The sequence below is a fragment of the Uloborus diversus genome, chromosome 9 (assembly GCF_026930045.1).
Source record: "Uloborus diversus isolate 005 chromosome 9, Udiv.v.3.1, whole genome shotgun sequence".
NCBI classification, from domain to species: Eukaryota; Metazoa; Arthropoda; class Arachnida; order Araneae; family Uloboridae; genus Uloborus; species Uloborus diversus.
This window is the reverse complement of record NC_072739.1, coordinates 144,193,382-144,220,355: the sequence shown is the minus strand read 5'-3', so window position 1 is coordinate 144,220,355 and position 26,974 is coordinate 144,193,382. Positions and strand designations below refer to the sequence as shown.

The window sequence follows — 26,974 nt, the reverse complement described above, 5'->3', positions numbered from 1 at the left end:
TTTTCCCATTACAGATTTATGTTTACAGCAGCTGTTTAAGCGTCTTTTTCTCAGGTGCCGGTTTCTCGTTTTGCGCGCATGATATTTTAGAAAGTTTCTTATGTATTTCCGTAAAACTTTTTCTGAACCTAAATTTTAACTAAAAATAACAGTTAGCATTAAAAAATAAATTTCCTCTCAAAATTTCGGGAAATTTTGATTATAACTTATAAAATTAAAAAGTAAATAAATAATGAATAAAAATAAATAAATAAATTTAGATTCAGATCTTAAAAATAAACCAGACAAACATGCACAAAAAGTTATGCGGAAACATATAAGAAACTTTTTGAGACATCATGCACGCAAAACGAGAAACCTGAGGAAAAGCAACCTGAGAAGAAGAGGCTTAAACAGCTGTTGTTAACATAAATCTCTATGGGGAAAGTATACGCATTTTTTCGATAACTTGAAAAGTTTTTGCGTATGGTAATAAATAAGGTATCAAATTTTTCAGAATTAAACTAGGCATAACATATATTTTTCCAGAAAATCGAACATTTTGAAGTTTTCGGGTCCTTAGACCCTTTAATGTGCTGTAATAATGTTTCCTCTGATTTTTTTATGATTTATAATTCTTGAATTTCCTTCGTAACATAACCTGTATTTCTTTTACAGTGAGACCAAAACCACAAGAGCTTCACATCTCTGGCACCAACGTTACCAACGGTACCAATCTAGGACCATTTCTGGAAGGACAGACGATTTTCATTGAATGCAGATCCACAGGTGGCAGGCCAGCTCCTAAAATGTTCCTTCGGAATGGAACTAATAATATGGATGGCGTAGAGATTGTTTCAAAAGAAACTCCAGATGGTTCAAGTGAAGTAGTGTCTTCAGTAAAACTTGTCCTATCTCGATGGGATCTCGAAGGAAGACTTGAATGTCGAGTTGAGAGTGAAGCAGTTCCGACTCCAATGTTAATATGGGTGAAGCTGGACGTCCATGGTAAGCAACATAGGAATGTATTAGTCTTACTAACGCATAAGATTAACCAAACTTTTACTCTCAGTCAGGCAAACCTCAGATGGAAGCCTTCTTATTAGCTGAAGACTGTCAGTTTGACTGTCTGACCAAAGGTAGAATTGCCTGATGAAAACTGGAGTAACATATAAATCATACAAAAGGAATGTGAAACCTATAAACCTATTGTCGTGGGCAGATAAAGGGCAGTAACTGCAAATTTTTCATTTTTTGAATTTTTGCCATCTACTGTTCGTTTTCTTTATTGTACAAGCTTCCTTATTAGGTTTCCGCTGAAAAGAAAGCGCTAAAAAAAAGTCTATTTACAACATTTCCCTACTGATAGCATTGGATCCAAAACGCATTTTTCAAATATTTCGAAAACTCATTTTTTTTTTGAGACATTGTCGATTACCTGCCCATGGCCAACCAACCGTATTGAAAATAGCGACGAAAGTTCCATGCTTGGTGTTACAAACGTAACGAAACAAAGTACAATCACTGTAAATAACTTAATGAAAATGTTTATTCATATTTATTTTGTATATCTTTTCTTTTAAAAACAGTTTTTATTTCTATTTCTATCTCTGTTAGTTTTGATAAATTGACAAAATTGTAGAGTGCAGATTGTTGAGTTTCCGTGGTGCCTACGCAGAAAAGAACCATGCAAAGAGAGTTAGTTGCTGCGTAGAGAAATATTTTTTTTTTAAATTTCTTTAGCGGGATTAATTTGAGTTTAGACACGGACAGACTTTTTTCCTGCCCATACTTTTTTATCAAAGTTCAAAACTTTATTCTTCTAAACTTCAATCAAATGACTCATCTCAATTTCAATTTATGCAAAATATTTTGTAAGTTAACTGAAAAATAACCATTAACCTCATAAGCTTGTGAATTGATACCTCTATAGTATAGAAACTGTTGTCTTCGTTCTTAACATATATTCGAATATGTAATTCAGAACTAATTGAGCTATGATTTTTAAGTATCAATTGTGCTAAGGTCAAGCCCGCTTATTAGAAAATCGGTTAAAAGAATATCCCGTTTCACATAATACATTTTAAAAGTACCAAGTCACTCTAATGTGTTATTTTGGTTTCGGTTAATGGAATATCCCGCATATTAGAATACTTTTTCGTGGCAAAATAGCTATTCCATTAAGCGAGTTCGACTGTATCCGGGACACCCAAAATAATCATTTGTAGCTTAAATAGTGTTGAGAAATAGAATGTATCGCCCTTTTTTACTTCCTTTTACAAAAAGGAAGTATTGTATTCGCGAAAAAATTTTCACTCAAAAATCGACCTTAATTTCCATTTTGCTCACCCCCGAATGAATGTTGCGTTTTTTTTTTTTTTTTTTTTGACTCGACCACACGTGAATAAGTGCCTAAGAACGTATAGACACGCGAACTATCCATTTTGACGATTCCCGAGTGAGTTACAACGAGTTTTCTCTTGACGTCTGTATGTACGTATGTATGTATGTGCGTATATGCGTATGTACGTATGTATGTCGCATAACTCAAGAACGGTATATCCTAGAAAGTTGAAACTTGGTACGTAGACTCCTAGTGGTATTTAGTTGTGCACCTCCCCTTTTGATTGCATTCGGGTGTTTCTATGGGGATCTTTTGCCCCTTTTTGGGGGAAATCATTGTTAATTTCGATGTAAACTCAAGTTGTGCTACAATTAGGCGGATACTTGGCGATATATCGCATGTGTTTTGGTCGGCAAGTTTTGTCGCCAACTTGGCGATAAATTTGACGATTTTTTTTATTAATTTGGTTTCAATTAAGCCACTGTTGGTGACATTTAGAGAGTAAACTATCGAATCACATTAAAATTGCCAATAATGGGGAAATGACATTAAATTGGAGTAAAAGGAAGTCATGTGATGCACAAATCAGCTCGTTTAGGATTATACGTTGCCGAAACATTTTTAAGCTGAATGCTCATCCGGTTCGAGTCCATGGTGTGTTCCGACATTTACATCACTGGTTTCAGATAGCAACTTGACTTTTTCCAGTTCAAATGATCTTTCTTCTGCTAAGTACCTTCCTTCTCTGTATGATAATCCGTTCTGAAATTTGCTAATCTTAGATAGCAGCATAGTAACTTGGGTTTTTGAGTTCAAATGATCGTTCTTCTGCTGAACTCCATATTTCCTTGTCTGGAAATTCGCTCGGCAACTCACTGTAATTAGATAGCAATATAGCCGTTCAAGTTTTTCGAGATTAAATGATTCTTACTCTGCTTGACGCCATGCTTCCTTGTTTAAATATTTTTTCTGTAATTCACTAATCCCAGATAACAACTTTGATTTTTCGAGTTCTTATGATCTTTATTCTGCTGGAAGTCATATTTTCTTGTCCAATGATTCGTTCTGCAACTCACTGATTTCAGATAGCAATTTCAGTTCTTCAAGTCAAATGTTCTGAATGTTCTGCCAAACGTTTTGCTTCTCTTTCTAAAACTTTATAATGAAACTCACTGGCATTAGCTAGCAACTTTAGTTTTTCCGAGGTAAAATTATCCTTTTTCCGCTAGACGCCATACTTTCTTGTTTAAAGATTGGTTCTGATGCTCACTGATCTCAGACAGCAACTTGAATTTTCCTAGTTTAAATGACTTTTCTTCTGCTAAAACCATACTTCCCTAAATCTTAATTCTGCAATTTCATGTTTACGTGTCCCGTGTTTAACTCTGTTCTGTCGGTATAATGTTCAAGATTTTCTTGAACATGGCATCTTTGCATCAATAAAGAATTTGCATTCCTTACTTTTGTCTTGAAAGTCATCAATTTTGTTCTCAGCAGTGACGTCGAGTTGTTATTCCATGTCATAGTTCTTAATATCAGCCATTTTAATTTTGATAAGAAAGACATGCCTGTATTTCGATTTTGCAAAAATTTTAAAAAAGCTTTGATATAGAAAACTAGTAAAATATCTTACAAGCACAATCTTTTCTATAGCATAACATATTTGAACCAAATATTTCTGTATTTTTAAATCTAGCTGTCTGTATCTTTAAATCTGATTTAGTCTGATCAAATGAATAAGGAAATAAAAGAATAGATAAATAAATTAAGAGATATTGAAACAATAAACGAAAAAAAATAAGTAAGTAAATTAATGCAATGTGAGAAAAATAAATGATTGAATAAAATAATGAATGACAAATAAAATATCTAAATGAATTAATAAGTAAGTGAATTACTAAAGGAAGGAACATAAGTAAAACATAGTTTAAAAAATTATATGTAAGTGAATCGATTGTTGCAGAAAGGGCATACGTCACATTTTTTTCAAAATTGAGTTAGCTGTGGTTTTCTAATATTTGTATGTAGAGACATCGATTGGTGTAGGAAGGAAGTCCCGGACTTATGCCCTTTCTGCACTAAACGCGAAGGAAGAAATAGTTAGACGCAATGGCAAGATCATAGAAGAACTAGATTTTTTGGCGTAATGAAGTAAAAACAAATTACTCCTTTGATCTAGCATACTTTCGGTAATGGAAGGGTTCGTTAGTTCGGGGGGTTAGAGGGGGATTCGAAATCACGGAATCGGAATGAAAATTGCTAATTTCTCGGGAGTTTTATTAACATTACTCTATTAAGATGCGAAAAAAAATAGTATGCTTTCAGTGAGATATACGCTGGTCAAATAACAATAACACTGCTGGAGACTTTTTCTAGAAATAACCCTGAAGAAATTACGAATGTTAAAGAGATATGACAAATTTTAACCATGTGAAATCCAATCTCTAATCCTGAAATTACATCAAGATTCACCGTCAAATCTATTGAAAACGATGAACTCTGTAACTGCTAAAACAGGTGCCCTGCATTTTTTAAGAGGACTTACATCTGAAATTGAGATTTTGTAAAAAGATTCTACTGGGCGACAAATGTTTTCAATTCTCAACATTCCTAATATTTAAATATTTGATATAACATCAAAGGAACGGTTTCAGTCTAGCATTTTATAGACGGTTTTCAAGAGAATATTAAAAAGTAACGCCTGTCGGCTGAACCACATTGCCAATATTAAGTATGAAGGGAAAATTTTGATATTGTTGGAAGAAATAACAAATATCAAGCTGATTATTCGGTGCAATTTTGAACATATTTATGCTAATATGTACATCGAACTTGGTACACAAAACTAGACAAGAGAGGGGTAGAAAAGAAGATTTCCATGGAGGATTTATTTGATGAATATGAATATAGTGGAAGGTTGCCATCAATGAACCACATAGCAGTTTTCGATTTTTTTAGAAAGGAAATCCAACAAATATTTCACGCTAATTATAGGAATAATTTCTCAGTATATTCCTCTTTCAACAATAAAGTTCACTTTCATGATAAATATGCACAATAAAGAATGAAAATTAAAAATAAATATTTTAGCATGTGGTCCATTCATTACAACCGGTTGCTATGGATGGACCATCGAGTTTCCATTGATGGACCACATTCTCAAATTGAAAAACCAAAGAGTAACTTAAAAATATTTATAGCAGGCAACCAATAAACACTACAAATAACAATACGGAAAAGAAAAAAAAAGGTTTATTTTCTAAAGTGTTTTATTTTCGGATAAGAGGAACATAAAAAAGCCCCAGCACTCACACAAAACACCGCTGTTGTCATTACACCTCGTTCACCACTCGATATTTTCTCAACCTGTGCAACACCGTTCTTAGCTAATATCTTTACAACATCTTTTGAACTGTTGGGAGTTTTGTTAAATCCAATGTGAAAATTTTCTCTCGACGCAAGATTGTACTAAATCTCTAAAATGTCAAAGAACTTATTGATAATTTTATTGCTGAAACCAGAACCTTAAGTCTCAAACTACATGAGAATATAGTACTAAAAAACTTTTTGTCTTAAATAAATCTGTGGGACATGTTATTTTTCTCAGCCTCTTGAAAAGCCAATTCCTCTAAATTTTCGGATTTCCAAAAAAGTCTTCTCTAGTTTCAAAATATGTGTGTGTGATTAACTAATTTTATTCCTAAATTTTTGATGAGCGACTAAAGTAACAACAAACCAGTTTTTATCTTCCATGCGACTGTTTAAAGTTGCTTTCAGGACTCCATATTGTCGGCAGATTTCGTTAAGGTCCATACCACCATTTTTTTTAGCTACCGCAACACGTTACATGCTCTCACTTGTCCACTTTCCATATTTTACTAGTTTTTGCATTTTTCTGGAACAGTAAAAGTATTTGAAACTGTGTCATTATGTTTTAAATTTTTAATTAATTTTATTAAAAAAATTGAGGTGAAATTATAATAAAAACAATTGAGCATTTTTCAAAGGTAATTGAGCTAAAATTGCAACACTATGTGATTTTCAATAAACGAACCACTTAGTCATGTGATCCATTCGTGAAAACACATACTGGTCCAATGATAGCAACAGCGTCATTTTGAATACTCTTATAGGTGTTACTGCTATGACAAATCATGATGAAACATAGAGTATGGGGAATTGTACTGAAAAAGCGCTCTTTTAAGTCAATGTTTACGTTTAATTGATCAGTGATCTTCAAAGCAAGTTATTGCTAAATGAAAATCACAATAATTAGTAAGATAATGGTCGAAATCTTATCTGACCAATTAACAATGCGATGAAGTAATTTCAGATGCTTGACGACTCTGCAGTAGACTGTTTTCAGACAAAGGAAGGTACTAAAACTGATTACTCGTCTGCACAAACTCTGGTACGGGAAATATCTTCGCGGTCTAGTCATGAAACCTGCTCCTTGAGGGCAACCTTCCCCTAGTTTTATACGCATGTAAAACTTTTGCTTTTTATCTCAGTTTGTTAGTTTTTGTATTTTTTTAATTTTTTTACACCAGACTTGATTATTTCACTGAAACAAGACGAGAGAAAGAGGAAAATAGACGATGTTATTTTATTAAGAAAATGAATTTATACATACGGATTTCCCTAATTATTTTTGTCACTTTGTCACCTTATTTTTTATTATCATAAAACAGTTTGAAACAAATCTGTTTCACTTGATTTAAATTTTCTTTACATTTTCATCACTCTAAATTACTCTTTCAGGATATGTATTGCAGAAAGGGCATAAGACCAAATTAATTTTAAAAAAAAATTAATTTCTTAAAAAATTAATTTCAGTGACGAAATGAAACGTAATTTAAGGTGAGGTAATGATGTTATTTGTGACTAGATTAGTTGTAAAAAATTTCGTAGAATTTAGTTCATTTCTGAATGAAATAATCACTTTTTATTGATTCCTGAAAAGTTGCATTTGTTGGACTTATGTATGCCCTTTCTGAGATAATCGATTCAAGTGATTCAATAAGTAAACCAAATGAACCTTCTCACTTTCAATGCGTGCACTTGACTAATTGTACAATATTACAATCTTGTACAATTGTACAAGACATTTAAAATAAACTAGTATGTTGTGGCCATCACGAAACTTCCTTCTATATTTTTCTTTTTTTTTTTTCTGATCCCTCCCCATGCTTGACGAGGAAGCAATATTCCCAACAAAAACAAAATGACACATGCAAAAACTTGACGACTATCCCAATGTCTGAATTATTGCAAAAGCAAAGCAAAGAGCGAAAATTGAAAGTTATTTTAAAAGCCTTGCTTGAATGAATTACAAATATTTTATTCATTAACAAACATAAGATGGCAACAGTTAAAAATTTTAAATCATTGAGATAATATTTCCTATCATTTCCATACAATTAAAATCACGAGAAATACGCAGACGACAATCTATTACGATTTATCTTTCTTATTGTTGCATTAATAAAAATATTTTTATTCGCAAAAAAAAAAAAAAAAAAATCAACACCTCTTGGAGCGATCGGCGTCAAAATAGAACCAAAGCCTGTTTACATATGGATTCACATATATTCCAAATTTCAACCAGAACGTAGCATTACTTCTTGAGATAGGGCACTCAAAATGGAGAAAAAGAACGGGTGATTGCGCTACCCCCTTTTTAGCTGTTGACACAAAAATAAAATCAGTTCTTATACCCACTAAGGGCTACTTGCCGATAAATTTTTCTTTCATTCCGTTCATTATTTCTTGAGATACAGCAGTCACAATTGACGACAAAAAACGTTCTATAGCTCAACCCCCGTTTGAGTTATTGACACCAAAATTGAATCAGCACCTGTTCCTGTTAATACCAACATATGGACCAAATTTTGTTTGATTCCGCCAGTAACTTCCTGAGGAATAGCAAGCACGCGTAACTCGAAAAACGTCCCATTGCTCCACCCCCCTTGGAGGAATTCGCGCCAAAAACTAATGGGCACAAGTTCACATAGGGGCACATATGTGTACTAAATTTCGTTCGATTTCATGCGGTAGTTTTTGTTGTAGAGCGGCCACAAAAAACTGGTCACACACAGACGTGACACACATACATACACACACACACACACACACATACATACATACACACACACACAGACAGACAGACATTTTCCAAAAATGGTCGAAATGGACTCAGCACACCTCAAAACGTTCGAATCCGTCAAAATTCGAAATTCGAAAATTTGCACGAATCCAATACTTTCTTCTATATATTAGATATAGAAGAAAGTAAAAAGTAAGATATTGAATAAATAAACACTTCACCAAATTTTAGTACTTTTCAATTAATGCTTAAAATGTTAAGAACCAGAACTTGATCATTTAATAACAACAAAAAATGCTTTGACTTGCAATAAAATATTATAGTGTGAGAATCAATTTCTTAAAATTTCGTGTACTATCATATGCTTTGATCCTCCGAGATAACTTTTTCCTGACTGGAACAAACTACCCGTATTACTACATAGTTAAAATATTTCCGGATAGGTGGCGCTAACAGAGGAAATATTTCACCACTTCACTTTATCCCACATACCCATAACTATTTACGAATATCTCGAAAGAAAAAAAAAACATCAAGCCCTAAGAACTTCTGAATTCTGCTCTCAGAACGTATCCTAAATGTTTGAACAACTCAACTCTCCCAAACAATCAACTTACATCTCTATCTGATTTAACAAGAACATCTTATGAATCATTGGATAATTCTTCTTTCTGATTATTTTATATATTAACAATACACCTTATGTTGAGCGCTTAGAGTTTATTAATCATATCCGTTTTACTCTAAGCTGCTTATATAAAGCCTTAAAAATGAAATCATTAAAGACTTTTCGGAAAATGATTAAGAAACTCGCTATTGTTAATTTAAACTTAATTCTAAGACGCACTACGATTGCCTACTTAATGAAACTGCTATCGGTTGAATCGTTTCTCCAAGATAATGATTCTCTGGAAAATTCTAATCGAAAAGTGCCTCTCAGGTACAGCTAAGTCGTTTATTTATTTAATTCAGAAAGGAGTGGATAGAATAAGTTTCGAAATTTATTTTAAAGGATCTCTTCAGTTTATTTTATCTTCCTTGTTAGAAGAATTTACCTTAAGGGAGGATTGATTTTGGCAGTAGTTGAGTACTTCTTGTTGTAATTAAAGTTTTTGATGTCTTAGAAATATCGATAAATAAGATTGGGTTTTTGCAAATGTAAAGCACTTCAAATCTACATGCATTTTCCTTATTTTTTATGTGGAATTACATTCTGATTTATTCTAGACATAAATGTTTGAAGTACAGTTTTATTGTAACATTTTATCTTTTGGCTTTAGAAAACCTAATAAGGAGCACAGTGAAATGAAGAGTTGTGCTTTGAGTAGTTCTTCAAAAAAAAAAATTACTATTTCGTTTTTGGTTTTTGGATCTAAATTTGATAAAAACCGATACTATAATTAAACGAAATTCTATTCCAAAGAAATAAGATTTCAGATACATATTGTATAGCTTTAAGCAATGAAATAACTTCTTTATATTTAATGCATGCAAACTTTAAATATTTATTCTTTCATTTCTTGATGTTAAATTTTTTTTTTCTTAGTTGTAGGATTCTTTGCGAGTTAATATTCAATATGTCATTTGTGGAATGCTTTACGAAAACTTGCTTCATGTACCTAAATTAAGGAGCATATAATGGAGAATTCTAAAGTTATTTTTGTTCTTCGAAAAACATGGGAAAATGATTATTGGCGTGTTATCTGCCTTTGTTGCCTTCAAAATCTACCATTTCTTCTACGCCTAAATTGCTACAACGTTTAAAGATGAATAATGTATGAACTGGGTGAACAAAAAGCAGGAATTTTTTTATGTTTAATTCTTAACTAAGTCCTACCGACGACCTTTACAGCGGTTCCCGTATTCCCGAAAAATTATGAAACTATATTTTTTGTTCGTAAGTATGCAGCATTGTCATGAAAATTTATAGAAAAGAAAGTGTGTTTAGCAATATACGGTTTCTCCACTCTATTTGTGTTAAATCTTCTGAAGAAGTTATCTTTATACCGTGATTTGATTTTGAAAACATGTATATCAATTAATTTGCATTAAAAAATATCTGAGTAAAAAAAGTGTTGTTTCTTCAAACAATTCAGGGAACCATTACGAAAATGGCCTGTGCTCACCACCAATGTATTTTTTTTCATTGGGGAGAATTTCGCAATTATAAACGTTTCGGAAATATAAGTTTTAAAAAATCAACATGCATTTTTTCTTTTATGCATATAGCTTCTTAAGCAGTGAAGAGGATATTTCGTTCAAGTTATGTAGAGTAGAATATGCAAACAACGAACTCAAATGATCGTAAACGTTAGAATGCGTGTTCATGAATACGTGTGTATGAATGCGTGTGTATGAATAGTGCATTTTTTTCAAAAAGTAATATCATGAACTTATCAACAAAACTTCATTTTTCTTTCAGTAAAACCAATATCTCTGCGTGTGAGAGGTCCAACTACACCCGTTGTAGCAGGAGAGATGGTATCTCTGACGTGCACCGTAGAAGGCGCGCGACCACCATCTGATATCAAGTGGTTCAATAGATCTCTTGAAGTGATGCCCCAACCACCTGCCTCAAGAGATCTTATGAGTGATGCCACTTGGAGGACATCATCTACTCTAGTATTTATCGCCTCTCGCCACGACCACCAGGGGGAATTCCGGTGCCAGGGAGGGAACGATGTGCAGAGACATTTGGAAAAAGACCCTCTTCTTCATGCTGTAATGCTCGATGTCCTGTGTTAGTAGTCACTTTGTATAAAAATATATTTGTTTGGTGTATCATTTCACGTTATGAATAATACAAACTTCAAGAAACTGCAAATTGTGTTCCTCGCAATGGAAATCAAGCTGTGTTATGGGCATTAAATCGGGACTGAAAATGTATCTCGTAGACATAGATCTACGATACAAACACATTGTATCGATATTCGTTGTAAGGTGATTCCACTGTATACAATTTTGTGGGCGTAAAATAATTACAAAGTCAAAGTAAACTGGCGCTCTCAATTGTCTTTTTGATTGGTCCGACTAGTCACATGACTTTTTTCACTAAGTATGTACTCCAACACTAAGGACACAACTTTAATTTTTCTGTGAAAATCATTAAAGTTCAGCCCTCCCTTTTGACGAAAAGTTTCTTTAAACACTGCCAATGAACAACCGTTATTGTAATTTTTTTACTACTGCATTTCGTGTAAAATGTAAGAACACTATAAACTAAAGTGAAAGTTATAAATAAAGAAATAATTAGTTTAAGTTCACGATGCATTAACTAGTATTTGTCAAATGCAAACAAAAATGGAGAAAACAGAAGTAGTTAAATCTCTCTCTTTCTCTCGCAATATGTATAAGTAATAATTCAAACAAAAGCACGATGATCAAAAGTGCAAGTGAAATTTAAATGTTATGCGATTTGAGATCCTTTATTTCATCGTTTCAATTTCAGATGTAACAAATGCTAGGTAGTGTGTTACCAAAATAAATAGTCTATAGGTCAGACGTCAATTGGTTAACTATTTCCAAAGTGCAATAGTTACAAAGTTAGAAACAAGTCAAAAAGCAGTATTTATGCTCGGAGAACGTAATTGGCAAAAGCTAGCTGATTACTTTCGTTCTTTGTTAAATAAAGGGGATAGTTAAATTTTTCGTCAATCAGAGATGAAGTTACTTGAGTCATATTTCACGGTAAAACACATTGAAGGTTTCCAAAAATGGCATCAAATAAGTCAAGGCCAATGTTCATTTATTCAAATGGCAGGCTTTCTTGCTTCTCAATAGTATTCGATAATGCAATGAAATTCTGTACGTGCAATGCACGTGCCTAGATTGAAACTGTTCATAAAAAGCCAATAATCGCATGGGATGCAAGCCGATGAGTCCTCTAGTTCTATTTTGAATGAATTGCCTTTAGGCAATCGTGTCAGGTTAAAAGCAGAAAAATGGCAACAGCACAACGTCTTGGAAGGTACGCAACCGCCGATTCATGATTACAAAGACGTTCCTTTTCCCTTAGTTAATGTAGAACCATGCAATTTGAATTTAATTCTCAAGTTCCATTTTAATGAGAGTTTTAGCGGAATGAAAAATCAACAGATTATTTGGTCTCTAAAGCAGCGATACGTTGCTTAGCGGGGTAATCGGCTCTTTCATACTCCACACTGGAAGGGAATCCACTATAATACCACAAAATTGGAAACTGAATTTAAGTCAGTCAGAAAACTCGTTTAGAACTCGTTTAAACTTAGAAACTTTATTATTGGGGATGGCTTGGATTGCGGACTTTTGGAAGTCAGAAAGAAAAACTACGTTACTGATTTTATGTTTTAGCAGATTATATTGATTATGTACATTATCTTGTTATTTTCATTGTCTTTCGCCTTTATTGAAAATAATTTAAAAATCCATGTGTTTGAAAAAAAGCAACAACTTTGAAGTAAAAACACTGTAAAAACGATTTAGAAACGTTACTGGAAAATAATAGGCAGCTGATGTGCCCAATTTCTTCCAGTAACATATCTTGGAAAAACAAGGAACGTTTACCGCTAATAGTCAGTAACCTTTCTGAAATTAACCTTGAAACTTTCTGAAGAAATGCGAAATCTCCACTGTTAAAGCCAGTTATGTCTCTAGAATCTTCTAGAAAAATTAAGTAGGTCTAGTGTTATTTATTAGAACTTTCCTGATTTACGAAGAAGGCTCCACAGAAATCAGAGCGACCACGGCCAAAGCTATGCAAGAAGGAACCAGCCATATCTCTTGCCTGCAGTTCCTGCTTTGCAAAACTGTGGCCATCCATTGACTTTTTCGCACATCATTAAAAGCTTAGTCAACCTGGACAGGCCGTAAGCAACCATAGGCCGATACACTTAATAAACACGCTCATTCAATCCTTAAACTGGTTGCTAAAAATATTTTCCACAACAGTGAAACGTCTGCACGTGTGCAACTTGTAGCGATTCAGGAAACTTTTTTGTGAAAATACTTGTTTTTGCGGGGAAATAGGTGAAAACGTGTGAAATCCTGAGACGTTCCACGGAAATAACCAGTAACGTTTCGGAATTTTTTTACAGTGAACTAATAAACAGGAACTCTGATTTGAAAAAATGATTATGTTGACAATGTTAAGCACCTGATAACATTAACCGCAATCAAAGAACAGAATATGTTCTTCATCAAGTTCAAAATTATAAAAGCAATCGAGAATAGATTCATGTACTCAATTTGTTTCATTGTGAGAGGTTTGAAATAAAAACAAGGGTAGGCCGGAAAATTATTATTTTGACAGTATTAAGCACTTGATAATACTAACCGCAATCAAACAGCAGAAAATGTTATTCATAAACTTCAAAATTAAAAAAAGTTACCAACTTCCAGAATAAAAGCACACATCCAGTTTGTTTGATCGATTGAAAAGCAATTAGGAAGTTTTAAACTTCCTTCCTTTCCTCGAAACAAGTTACGAGGGCCGATGATGGATGCAAATTGAATGAACAATTAGGAAACTGAAAAATGGCAGCTCGTGGTATTTATCGTTTTGATTTGGAAAAATAGATTCTGAAAGATTAATTAACTTGTTTTTGGAAATATTGTTTCTGTTGCTTAACGCAAAGCCGTTCATGGTATTCAAATTGACATTCAAAAATATTGATTCTTTTTTTTTATTGCAAACGCTTCGTTGCTCTGAAACGTAAATACATCAAAACAAATGTAAAAAACCGATTATTCGTGTTTTGCAACCATTGTAGTGTATTAAATTAATGCAGTTCTTTCAAACCAGTTGCATTTATTTAGCAACGATTTGTTGGCGTGACATTTAGCCAGTTTAATGTAAATTAAAAGTGAATACGTTTTGTTTTATTTATTATTTAAATTTCTTTTTTAGGTATGTAAAGGGAAAAAAGTATCGGTTTTTGATACTTTTCAAAGTGGATGTAAATTTTCAGTTGATGAAATATTTAGTTCATTATTTCATGGTCCCTGGAAAAGTGGACAATGTCTCGCAGTCGTTAATACGAAAGACAAACATTACTTTTTGATATTGAAAGCAAAACATTTGCTACAGTTGGACGAATTAAGGACATAAAGTTAACTGTCTGCTTTAGAATTCATATAACTTTCAAATAATAATCGTTGGGAAAAATATGCATTTAAAAGATTTGTTATTATTTTTCGAAGAATGTCATAGTGACAAAGTATGCATTCTGGTACGTGGTTATGCATAACTCAAAGTAAAGAAACTAAGTTTGGAAATAAATTGAATTTTTTATACCTGAATTGTAACATAAGACTGAACATATATCTTTATTCTGAAGAAAAAGTTAAATTTTCAATATTTGAAGTTTCATCTTTCTCTTCAGATAAAGATGTACTTCATGTTTCTTTAAGTAAATATAATTTCGTCTTACTGATTCTAATATATTTCCAAAAAAAAAAAAAATGTATTGAAAATTATCTCGGTTTATAAACTAGCTTAATTTTAAAAATAATAAAGTTTGTTTTCAATTAAAAGCATAATAATGGTTTAAAACGATTGCATTGTATAAATATTTTTACATTTTCTGATTCATTTACTCTTACGTCTCGTATACTTAGAGTTTAAGCGTAGAATTGTTATGATTCGCTAAATGACTGACATTTTTATCGACTGAATTATTACACAGCTTCTACGAAAGAAAGAGTAACAGAAAAACTTTAGTTAACGTCAAGTATTTCTCTTCTTCTTCTTTTTTTTTTTTTGAAACCAAAATAGAAGTAGAACAACCTACAAGCCTACAGTTTTGTAGAACAATCGACAAGCCAAAAAATTAAAAAAGCAATTTCATTCTGTTTTCAAGATATCTTTGAAACACTTGTTCTAAGTCGTTCGTAAAGATGTAAGCATTTTTTTTTTACCGGTAAATATATACATATATTTTTGTAAAGATATGCATATATACTCTCGTAAAGATATACATATATTCTCGTAAAGATTTTTATATGTATATCTTTGCGATTATACGTAAATATATACATACATTTTTATATTTTTATTTTAACATATATAGCGTTAAATAAGTGCTAAATGGAAATTATAAATCACTCATAAAGATAAGCGTATTCATATACTCGTAAAGATGTGCCTATATTCTCGTAAAGATATACATACTCGAAAATATATTAATCTATACTCGTAGATATAAACTCGTAAAGATATACATACTCAAAAATATATTCATCTATACTCGTAGATCTAAATTCTTAAAGATATACATATTTGAAAATATATTCATCTATACTCGTAGATATCAACTCGTAAAGATATACTTTTTTCTTGTTCATTAGATCCACCGTTTGTGTCGGCCGAACCTTCACGAGGACTGAGTGTTAACGAAAGTGGAGAGGCAATTCTCAATTGCAGCTTCAGCGCAAATCCACCGAATGTCACTGAAATTGCCTGGTACAAAAATGGAGTACCACAAAGCTTTAGTGCCGCAACTTCGACTCCGAGTTCTTTGTTAACATTGAAGAATATTTCCAGAAAAGACGCTGGTTCCTATTCTTGTCACGTGAGGAATGCATTCGGAAGGGGAAACTCCAGTAATTCCATTAACCTCAATGTCTTATGTAAGTTTGTGTTATTTCTTTTTCTTCGTCCAGCGCGTAAACTTCGCTGACAATAAGTTTAGATTATTTTTGGGAGCAATTATATGTTGTTTGGCATTCAGGTCTCACTTTTGGTTACAAGAAAAAAAAATGTGCAAATTTTGGCGAGATAATTATATATATTTATTAAAAGATAAAACTGTAAATGAAACTAATACTGCCTACAGCGGGTAAACGGTAGAACGGTAGTATCTGCAGAAAATAATTTTCGAGATATTTGAAGAAACGCGTTTTGGATTCAATAATAGCAATAGAAAAAGTTGAAATTAGAAGGGATTTTTTTTAAATATTTTTTTTAATAGCGGAAACCAAGCAAGCAATCTTGACAAACAAAACTAACGTACAATAGATGACGAAAATGCCAAAAGAAAAAAAATGAAAAACGAAAAGATTTGCAGTTTTTGCCATTTACCTCAGACGGCAGGTTAAGCATTCGTAATTGCAGAGTTACATTACAAGACAAAAATATTACAACTGCTAGAAGCTCAACGTTCTTTCAAGCATGAAAGAACTTTTTTTTTAAATTCAAATCATATTTTTTATGTCAAAATGTTACATTAGTTCACATACAAAGTATGATTCAGCTGTTGAACACAAGTGATTATTTAAATTTAGGAAAAAAATAGAAAACAAGTAAATGGATCGAAAATTAAAATCTATTTCGGCTCCCCTTAAATAAAATGAAATAAAAATATAATTTTAAGTTACTCTGAGCATAAATATATAATATTGTATTTATATATAAGCGCAATTCAACCAAAATACAATAATTTTGGGCTTTTTTAGTTATACAAGCCATAAGGTTGTGCAACACTTCTTTCGTTATTCCATGATGCAGAACTTTACTAATTGTTTTCATTACCCGCTTTTCTCACTTGCACTTAAAAAAAATCAGTTTAATATCAAGAATACTAATTTTAGTAGCTTCTCTTTAAAAATATACAACTATCTCAATTTTACGAAATTTTTTGGCCAGTTCTGTATATTGTTTTAAAAATTCAATATTTTTTGACCAAATCGGAGAGTTGTGAAAGGTAGCGACATCTGCAAGTTGCAGTGAGAAAAACTGCTCACCAAATGGCCGAATTTTAAGAAGTTTATAACTAACGACTTAAATAATCTGCCTAACGAATACTCTGCCGTGGACAGGAAAAGGGCAGTAACTGCAGATTTGTCATTTCTCATTTTTTTTTTTTTTTTTTTTTTTTTGCATTTTTGCTATGTATTGCAAGTCTGTTTTATTGTACAACTTGCATAGCTGGTTTCTGCGGAAAAAAAGGCGAGGAAAAAAATGCCTAGTTCCAATGTTTTCGTATAGTTATTATTGAATTCAACACACATTTCTTCAAATATGTCGAAAACTTATTTCTGCAGATACCGCCGCTTACCTGCTTAGGGCAGTACTATGTTCAGAATTTTAATGCTGAAAATTGCTGAAACGAGCTTCAGAAATTTAACGTTCATAATGGGGTTGTTTCCTTTAGTCAAAAGTACTACTTTTAGTCACTGAAAGTGATAGAGTGAGTAAAAAAATAACATGGACCCAGAAAATACTTTCATTTTCCCAACAGTTATTTTTTAATTAATTTTTTTAAATGTCTGATTTTGAAAACAAGGCGTGGTCTTTATGACGTCACAAATGATGCAATTTGGCTCATCTTTCTACCACTTTTCCACGTTATGATAATCAAGAAACGAATTAAATATTGCGCTCTACGCTTGCTATCAACCATACCGTTGCCAATACACGTGAGTAAAGATGCGAATTAAATATTTTTCTCCGTGAATGGCAACACTAAATGGCATTTCATCATTTGTGATGTCACACGACAGAAACGTAAATAATGAAAGCGCACCGATTTAAGTAATTTTTTAAAAATATTAAACTTGAACAAATTGAAAAATGGTCAGATCCTATATTTTTAAGCATGCTCTTTCAGAAAAAAAGCATGCTTAAAATTTTGGAAACGACCCCATTCTCTGTTAATTAAGGTTCCGATAATTCCTCTTTATCATAGTTGCATGCATTTTCGAACTCCATTGTTATCAGTAACGGTTCATTCGAAATTAAAAACAAAACACCAGAAAATATGATACGTGTAAAAAAATGTCACAACATTTTACTACAGAAATCAGGACTTAACGCATACTCGAGTCGTCGACCTGTACACGAGCATATCATCGCCTCAAATCAACAGTAAGACATCTAATCCTAGGAATAACTGTAAGATATCCTACTGTTGATTCGAGGCGATGATACAGTAAATCTTGTGTATAACAATACTGTCTGTAACAATAAACCTGTTTATAACGATATTTTCCTTGGTAAGAAAAAAATGTCAGAATAAACAATCAACTTGTCTATAAAGATAACCTGTTATAACAATATTTTTTTAGGTCCCAACAGTATCGTTGCAGACAGGTTTTACTCTATATAGTAAACCTTCTGTGCTCAGCTTATGTTCTTAAATTCCGCCTTAGGTTAAAGATTTTTTCCATTCGGGTTTTTTTTATCTTAAGAAAAGTTACTTTAGTTTGACATAAAGCCAAATAGTAAATAAAACATTAAATGAATAATAAAGTGGGAAATGATGGGAAGTTGAAATAGTTCAGATAAAATAGTTAGACCTTTCATAAAATGAACAAATTATAAATTTATTTTGAAAAGTACTGAACAAAGGGAAATAGCAATATATTTTACAGTTAAACTTGCATAGAATTACTATTTTTGGAGTAAATGTGTCCAAAAAAAGTGAAAAAACTCACTAATTCATTTCATGGGGCATAGTGGAAAATTAAATATTTGTCTAATTCAATCTTTTCGATTTGATAATTGATATTTTTCATCAAATGAAATAATAAATAAGTGAATAAATGAATAAACGATTAAATAAATTAACTAATTAGTTAATTTAATATATGAGGAAAAAAAGTGAAATAAAAGAGTGAACGGAAACGAAAATAAGTGAATGAATTAATAAATAAATTATTTTAGGAATGAATAAGAGAACAGAAAGAACTACTATTTCACATTTGTTAACGCCTGAACTACACAAACTGATTTCGACATTTAAAGTCAGAGCTTGCAGAAAATTAACTAAATAAGGAATCTACAGGACATCAGTAAATCTCAATTGATATTTTAGATGATAATTGCAAAAAAAAATATTATTTCATTGTAACAAAAATGTTTTTTATAAGTTACAAAATGCTGCAACATATGTATTAAATTTTATGATTTGTATTTTATATACAGTGAAACCTGCGTAAGTTGACCACTTGCGGTGCACTACTTTAGGGGTCAACTTAAGCAGGTGGTCAACTTACAAAGGTTGATTTATATGATGATGGCTAATTCCATGCCTGAAAAAAGCGGTCAACTTAGGTGGTTAACTTCACAGGTTTTACTGTACAAAGAAATTTAAACCTATTTATTTTTTGACTGGAATCCGCTTTATGTTTGAGAACATAGCTAAATTATTGCTGGATAGATGGCGCTGAAAACTAAAAATATTTTGCCACTTGACTATATCAAGCTAGTTCACATTGCACCACATTTCCCAACTTTGACATCATATTTCTGGAATGAAATTTTTATGAACAATTCAATGATCATTAAACTTTAATTTTTTTCGCAGATCCGCCAGAAGTTAACATAAGCGTCCATCCTGCTGTAGCAACAGAACAGTCAAACGTAGTCTTATCTTGCCAACCCACTAATGGGAATCCTTTAGTGTTGATTTCCGTGCAATGGTACCATAATGGGAAGTTGTTAGCGGACCAAAGTACAGGAGACAGTCAGCTTACTATTCAAAACTTAACAAGGCACCAAAGTGGGAAATATGCTTGTAGAGGACAGAACTCGGCTGGTTGGAGTCACAACTCAAAACCTCAGTTCCTCGACATTCACTGTAAGTACCTAAGACAAACAAAGCGTTCAGTAGATACTGAATGTGAATATTGCAAATATTTTTTACATTAACTTAGCTAATTAATAAGACTTTCATTACATATTCTTTTTTTTTTTTTGACTCAAAACTATAGGAAATATTGCTAGTACTAAACAAAAGGAAAGTGAAAATACGGTGTTTTACGAGTTAAACATTATCTCTTTACTCTCATACACATTCTTTTCGCTAGGCTAAGGCAGACTATAAAGTGTTTTAACTTTAAAACATGTATGTATCCCTTTCATTAATAAGTGAATAAATAGCAAACAATCTGTCTTCATAGAAAATAAAAGTTTACTGATATTTTGTTTTCAGAAGTTATAAAAATGTGTATAAACATTAAAAGTTTTTTTCCCTAATTTATTGTTTCCTTACGAAAAAACCAACTCTGTTTATTTGCAAATTTGGTGTGCTTTTAAAGTATGGATTTTCCCTTTCTTGCTATAAGTACAGTAATAAAATGTACCGAATTTATAATGTAACCGTAACTAATAGATTTTCTCGAAGAAACTTTATACCATCTGCGATTCTGTTATGTTGACCTTGACATTCTAACTATGCTTTAGTTCTTTTATAAACGAGATGATGTGTGCATCACATGACTTCCTTTTACTCCACTTTAATGTCATTTCCCCATTACTGGCAATTTTAATGTGATCCAATAGTTTACTCTCTAAATATCACCACCAGTGTCCAAATTGAACCAGATTGAAAAAAAATAACGCCAAATTTGTCGCCAACTTGGCAACAAAACTTGGCGACCAAAAGACTAGCGATATATCGCCACGTGTCGGCCAAATCATAACACCACTTGAGTTTACATCGAAATTAACAATGATTTCCCCCCAAAAAGGAGCAAAAGACCCTTTTAGAAACACCCGAATGCAACCAAAAGGGGAGGTGCACAACTAGACCCCACTAGGAGTCTACGTACCAAATTTCAACTTTCTAAGACTTACCGTTCTTGAGTTATGCGACATACATCCGCACATACACACTTCCGCACATGCATACATACGTACATACAGACGTCACGAGAAAATTCGTTGTAATTAACTCGGAAATCATCATTATGGATATTTCGCGTGTCTATACGTTTTTAGGCACTTATCTACGTGTGGTCTAGTCGAAAAAAAATCTCAATATTCATTTGGAGGTGAGCAAAATGGAAATTAAGGGCGATTTTTGAGTGAAATTTTTTTCGCGAATACAATACTTCCTTTTTTGTAAAAGGGAGTAAAAAGCAATTTCATTTGAACTGGATGTATGCTAACAGTCATTACCTCTTTTATTTTAGATCCCCCAGGACCAGCTCAGCTAACCCTAAACGAACTGACTCCACTTAAAGGTGGTAGCATTAGTCTTTTTTGTCAGATGGAAGACCCAGGTAGACCTCCTGCATCAGAAATCGTTTGGAAAACCCCTTCTGGACACCATTCGGACAAAGGATCTACGGAGAAGAACATCCTCAGATTGCATGGCGTTAATGCTTCAACAGAAGGCTCGTATTCTTGCGCAGGAAAAAACTCCGCTGGAACGGGATCACTCGGACACTATGCATTAAAATTAAATGGTATCCACTTTTCAGATCGTTCATTATGAATGTATATGTGTGACTCAAGTACTTTTACCTACAATTTGCTAATTAAAAAAAAAAAAAAAACGCAACAAAAAGGCCTTTTCAGAAGCGATTGAACATTAAATCTGTATTTTTGGGCGGTTGATATACATATCTACCAACTTGAAACGAAAGAATGATTATTTTAAACCATTACAAAAGAAAAAAAAATCCATTTTTTCTTACGGGCATGCTGTACAAGGAATTCTTTTCACTGGCTCCTTTTTAGCCTACTTTCCCAGTAAAAGTCAAGAAAAGAAGAAAAAGCATGAAAGAAGGCTTAATGCATCTTAAAAATATCGCCAAAAACAAAACAAATTCCGAAATAAATAAAATAATTAAATACATATCGAAAAATTAAAAATTGAAAGTAGTGTATTGAGATGGGGGAAAATGTCTGTCGGTCTGTCGGTATGTCTGTCGGTCTGTCTGTATACCCCCCCCCCCCCCCAATAACTTTTGAATGAATAGTCCGATTCGAACAAACTTTTTTTGTTCGAAAGATCTCTGCGAGGACACCTCATTCCCATATCTCACTTTTTTGATTTGAATTATTTTTTTTTTCAATTTTAAACAGTTCAAAAATACTTAACATTAGCGCCTACGGGAAATTCAAGGCAATTCCGAACTGTGAGGCGAATTTGCTTCAAACAAACTTTGTAGGAAAAAGCTTTCGGTGAAAAACTTGTATATAAAATATCTTTTTGATTTAAACAATTTTCCGTTCAATTTTGAACAGTTCAAATCCCTTAACATTAGCGCCTACGGGGAAACTGAAAAACAATGTAGATTCCGTACTTGAAGGCGGATTTTTTTCAAACAAATTTTGTTGGAAATAGCTCTTGACGTATCTTATGTTTCTACATAAAGATATGCGCAGACGATTTTTTTTTTTTTTTTTTTGACAATGAAAAGTATTTTTGTAAGTTGACATTTTATTGTTTTTATTTATTTTGGTAAGTGCATTAATTCATTTTTAAAATTATTTTTGCAACAGAGGAAAAAGAAACGATTCTTTTTTTGATATGATGTTTTTATTTTAATGAGCTTATTAATTTTAATTATTATTTTTTCGTTATGAAAGCGGTTAAAGAATTTTTTTTAATGGAAAAAAGTGTATTAGCTGCTTTGTTTAAAAGGTGCTGCTTTTTTTTACAGGAATATTTTATTCCTAGAAATTAGCTTAAAATATTTTAAAAATATATTTGAAACAATTTGCGATTTTAGCTATTTTTGAGAATATTAATCAGGTACTGGAAAGTAGTGTGGGTATACGGGAAAGTAGGCTCGTATAGTTCTAGACGGAACTTCTTGATGAATTTGCTTCTCTAGTTTGCTGTAAGATTGTCTGAATTCAAACGAAACTAGTACATTCTGTTGTTCTGGTTGTTTTATAATACATCATTAAATCTCGCGTTGAACTGAAATTTTTCATAAGAAATAGCATGTTTTAAGCGATGTTTTATTGTTTTTTGTTTTCAGTGTTGTAAACATGCTTTCTGCTCTCATCAAAATTAGTTTAAAATTAGAATTTTCCCCAAAAAATTATGAATATTTCTGTACCACAAACTAGAACACGACGACGGCGATCATAACACCTTGTTGAAGATCGTCTAATTCCCAGAATGCGAAAGATTTACATCTACGAACGACGATGATGGTGAGTTTAGGTTTTAGGTTTTATATGTAGAGGGTCGTAAAAGCAGCTTAACCTCCACTGATATGTAACATCGGATACTGCTCTCGTCAATTCACTCATAATATTTTTTCACAATATTTTTTGGTAATATTTCAGAACCACAAAGGTAGTTAATTCACAAAAATATAAGTATAAACTTAAGCTATATTTCTTCAATTTCGACTTGCCCGTTGATTTTTTTAGAACGTACGCTTGAAATGATTTTTGAACTTTTGCAAAAAAATCCCAAGTGTTAGACAAAGCAAGCTGTTAAACATCCCTATGCCTTAAATTAAAATGTTCAGCTTTGAAAACATTTTTCATGATTTTGAAATAAAATGAAAATCATAAACGTATGTTAAGAAAATTCAGTTTAATATCATCTTAAGGGTAATATTTAATGTATCCTCTTAAATTAAAAGAAAAAAAAACTTTTTTCATGATGTTTTACATTTAAGAATATTTTTGCCTATACTATAAAAATTGTTAGCCAATCAATTGAACATGCATGGATTTCGTGCGATCAAACTATTCCTTCGATATACCTCCTTATAGCTATGATATCATCATCAAATATTTTTAAAAACTGTTTTAGTTTATTGATGTAAGAATATTCATCACACTATTGCTTTTAAAAATTTACTGATTTCAAATAATTGTTAAAATTCATTAATATCTAAACAATTACTTTTAATATTTTAGTTGCACCAACGTTCGTCAGGCCACTACCAGCGGTTAGCGGTGCACCACGCAATGCGTCATCAGTTCGACTAGTCTGCCACGTGGAATGTACACCCCTGTGCAATATAAGTTGGTACAGAGATGGTCAACCTTTGCAGGATTCAAAATTTTTCGTTCAGGAAAATCTCTCCCTAGAAGAAGATCGAAAACGAAATCTACTTCCTTCCATAGTCGGCAGTTTATCCTGGTCTCCTAGTCACTTGCCTCACAGCCGGTTTGACTCTAGTACATTTAGCTGTCGAAGTTCAGAGAATACGGTTGGTCCAGGTGTAAACAGTTCCACTATTTTTCGAATAGAACGTAAGTACAACAAGCAAACTTTATTTATATATCTACTTTTTTTTACTAAAAAAATACTTGTGAACGCAATTTCTTTAACAATCACCAGGTTTTAAAACAAATAAGTTATGAAAGAATAGTAAATCTTATATTTTCTGCATTCAATATTTTTATTCGTTATTAGTTACTATCAAAATACTTTTTGCAAAAGCTGCTTCAGTATAACCTCAAATATTTGTAGCTCTTTCAACCGGAATCTCGTTTAAACGTCGTATGCGTCTTGGTATTTAATTTATGTCATTTGCTAATTTTTTCACTGCTATTAACTACATTTTTTAACATGAAATTTAGCTCGAAAGCTGTAGAATCTAAAAAATAAAATATTTGTTTACTGCATATTTATATTTGAAATTTAACTAGCGAAACATAAAGTTAACTGCAACAATCTCTGGTATCAAAATGCATCCAGCTTACTAAACATATACTGTATTGCATTTTCTGACTTGTGTATCTCTTATGGTACAATTTTGCTGTTTATAATTAATAAAAAACATCTCATTTAGTAATTCTTTTCTAAATGATCACAGGTTTATATCTAGACTTAATGCTTCTACAATTTCCTGATAGCAATTGTTTAGATTTCAGATTTCATACACAAGAATCCATTCACTCAATTTAAAGCAGATTGGATGTTAAGCGCCTCGACTTCGCTTTTACATGTGATGTTTACTACATTTTTTTTTTTTTGAAATTTTTATTTATAAACATACGAGGGACGTTTTTAAAGTAAGGTCCGTTTTGAAATAAAAAAAGAATGAGTACAGATAGAGCAAAGAAATTTATTACACAAAAATCTACCACCCTTACGCTATTTTTCGACATTGCTCCCATGATTTTCTAAGCATTTGTCATAGCGTGGCACAGATTTTTGAATAACTATTCGTAGAAAATCGCCGCCTGTGTAGTCAACCATGGGGTAACATGTTGTCTGACCTCATTATTGTTGTTGTGCCACAGATTACCTAGAAAATGCTTAAGATGCCTAAACAAATGAAAGTTGCTGTGAGCGAGGTGGAGGCAGACCAGAGGATGTTCAAAAACGTCCTAGTCAAAGCCCCCCAAGAGTCCTCAAGGTTGACTACACAGGCGGCAACTTTGTACGAATAGGTATGCAAAAACCTGTACCACGCTATGCCAAATGCTTGGAAAATCACGAGAGCAAAGTCGGAAAATAGCGTTAGGGTGGTAGATTTCTGTGCAATAAATTTTTTTGCTCTATCTGTACTCGTTCTTTTTTTATTTAAAAACGGACCTTACTTAAAAACACGCCTCGTACAAGACAACAGAAGAGCAAGTTTTAGTACAAGGGAAAAAAACCTACGCCCAGGTCACCGGGGGGGGGGGAGAGAGATTGTTGGCGGGGAATTGAACCCACCACCTCCTGTATCCCACTCACGAACGGAGGCCTCAAAGCAGTTTTAAAGTATACACAGTAAAATGTTTTCTTAAGAGTTACCTGATGAATTTAACCACCTAAAACTAGGGAAAATAAACGTATTTCTGCTTTGCACTTACTAGTTTCACCTATTTAAGCTCGTTTTCCAACAATTTTCATTGCATTCAGTGATATTATAGGAATTGCACATTGAAAATATTTTCTCGCACACATCATTTTAAGTAAAGAAACTTTACGGCTGTTTGTAAAAGATTTTTCAATAACACCACTTGAATTTTTCAAATAAAGCTGTTTCTTTATTTGCCATTCCTTTAGCCAGAAAAGTATTTTTTTCACTAAAATTTCATTCCGTAGTATTTTTCTGAATGCATCGTTGTATTGCACTGTTTGCTTGTGTCTTTTTCCTGTTTACTTTATAGGGTCTGGTGGAGTAAAGTAGTCGTCATCAAATAAAACACTATGTATTTGAAATACAGTGAAGCACCGTTTATACGTTTTTGAAGGGCGTGAATACGTTATGAAAAGAGCGTATAAATGAAAAAACGTATAAAAGGTGTACGTTAATGTGTATTAGACTCTGCAGGGACCAATTTAAAAAACGTGTAATTGATAAAAACGTATAAAAGAGAAACCGTAAGCACCGTTTATACGTTTTTGAAGGGACCGTATAAAAAAAGCGTATAAATGAAAAACCGTATAATAGGTGTACGTTAATGTGTATTAGACTCTGCAGGGACCAATTTAAAAAACGTGTAATTGATAAAAACGTATAAAAGAGAAACGTATAAACGGTGCTTCATTGTAAGTGAGTGTAAAAGTTTTATTTTCGGTTTAACGATTATGAATTATGTCTCTAACTCTAAACTTCAAAACAAGCACTACTTGATTTTGAGAAGAAAAAAAACTGTTTTGTTTTTCTCCGAAACATTTTAGAATCAGATATCCTCTTTTAACTCCCCTGAAATTTTGTTTGCTAGATTACCAAAATTTCAACAGATTGACAGTTCAGAAAGCTTCTTACGTGCCTTAAGAACACTTTCTAATATACAACTTTTTTAGATCTATGCTCCTATATTATATAAAGTTTAAGTAACATGGTGTAAAACGGTCAATGTTTAGGATGTTTCACGTACATTCTTCTTATTAAATCACTTTATCTTAACTAATAAAGAAAATACT

At 32.4% G+C, this 26,974-nt stretch overlaps 1 protein-coding gene across 1 annotated transcript in view; it reads left to right on the top strand.

Moving 5' to 3' along the window:
* The first annotated feature begins 815 nt into the window (after nucleotides 1-815).
* The window catches only part of LOC129230543 (B-cell receptor CD22-like), a 33,269-nt gene continuing 7,110 nt past the window's right edge, over nucleotides 816-26,974 (top strand). Inside the window, exons 1-6 of the mRNA XM_054864947.1 lie at nucleotides 816-987; nucleotides 10,852-11,169; nucleotides 15,753-16,034; nucleotides 19,712-19,984; nucleotides 21,321-21,410; nucleotides 24,022-24,360. Of these exons, the coding sequence (XP_054720922.1) occupies nucleotides 816-987; nucleotides 10,852-11,169; nucleotides 15,753-16,034; nucleotides 19,712-19,984; nucleotides 21,321-21,410; nucleotides 24,022-24,360 (1,474 nt within the window). The remainder of the gene's footprint in view (nucleotides 988-10,851; nucleotides 11,170-15,752; nucleotides 16,035-19,711; nucleotides 19,985-21,320; nucleotides 21,411-24,021; nucleotides 24,361-26,974) is intronic.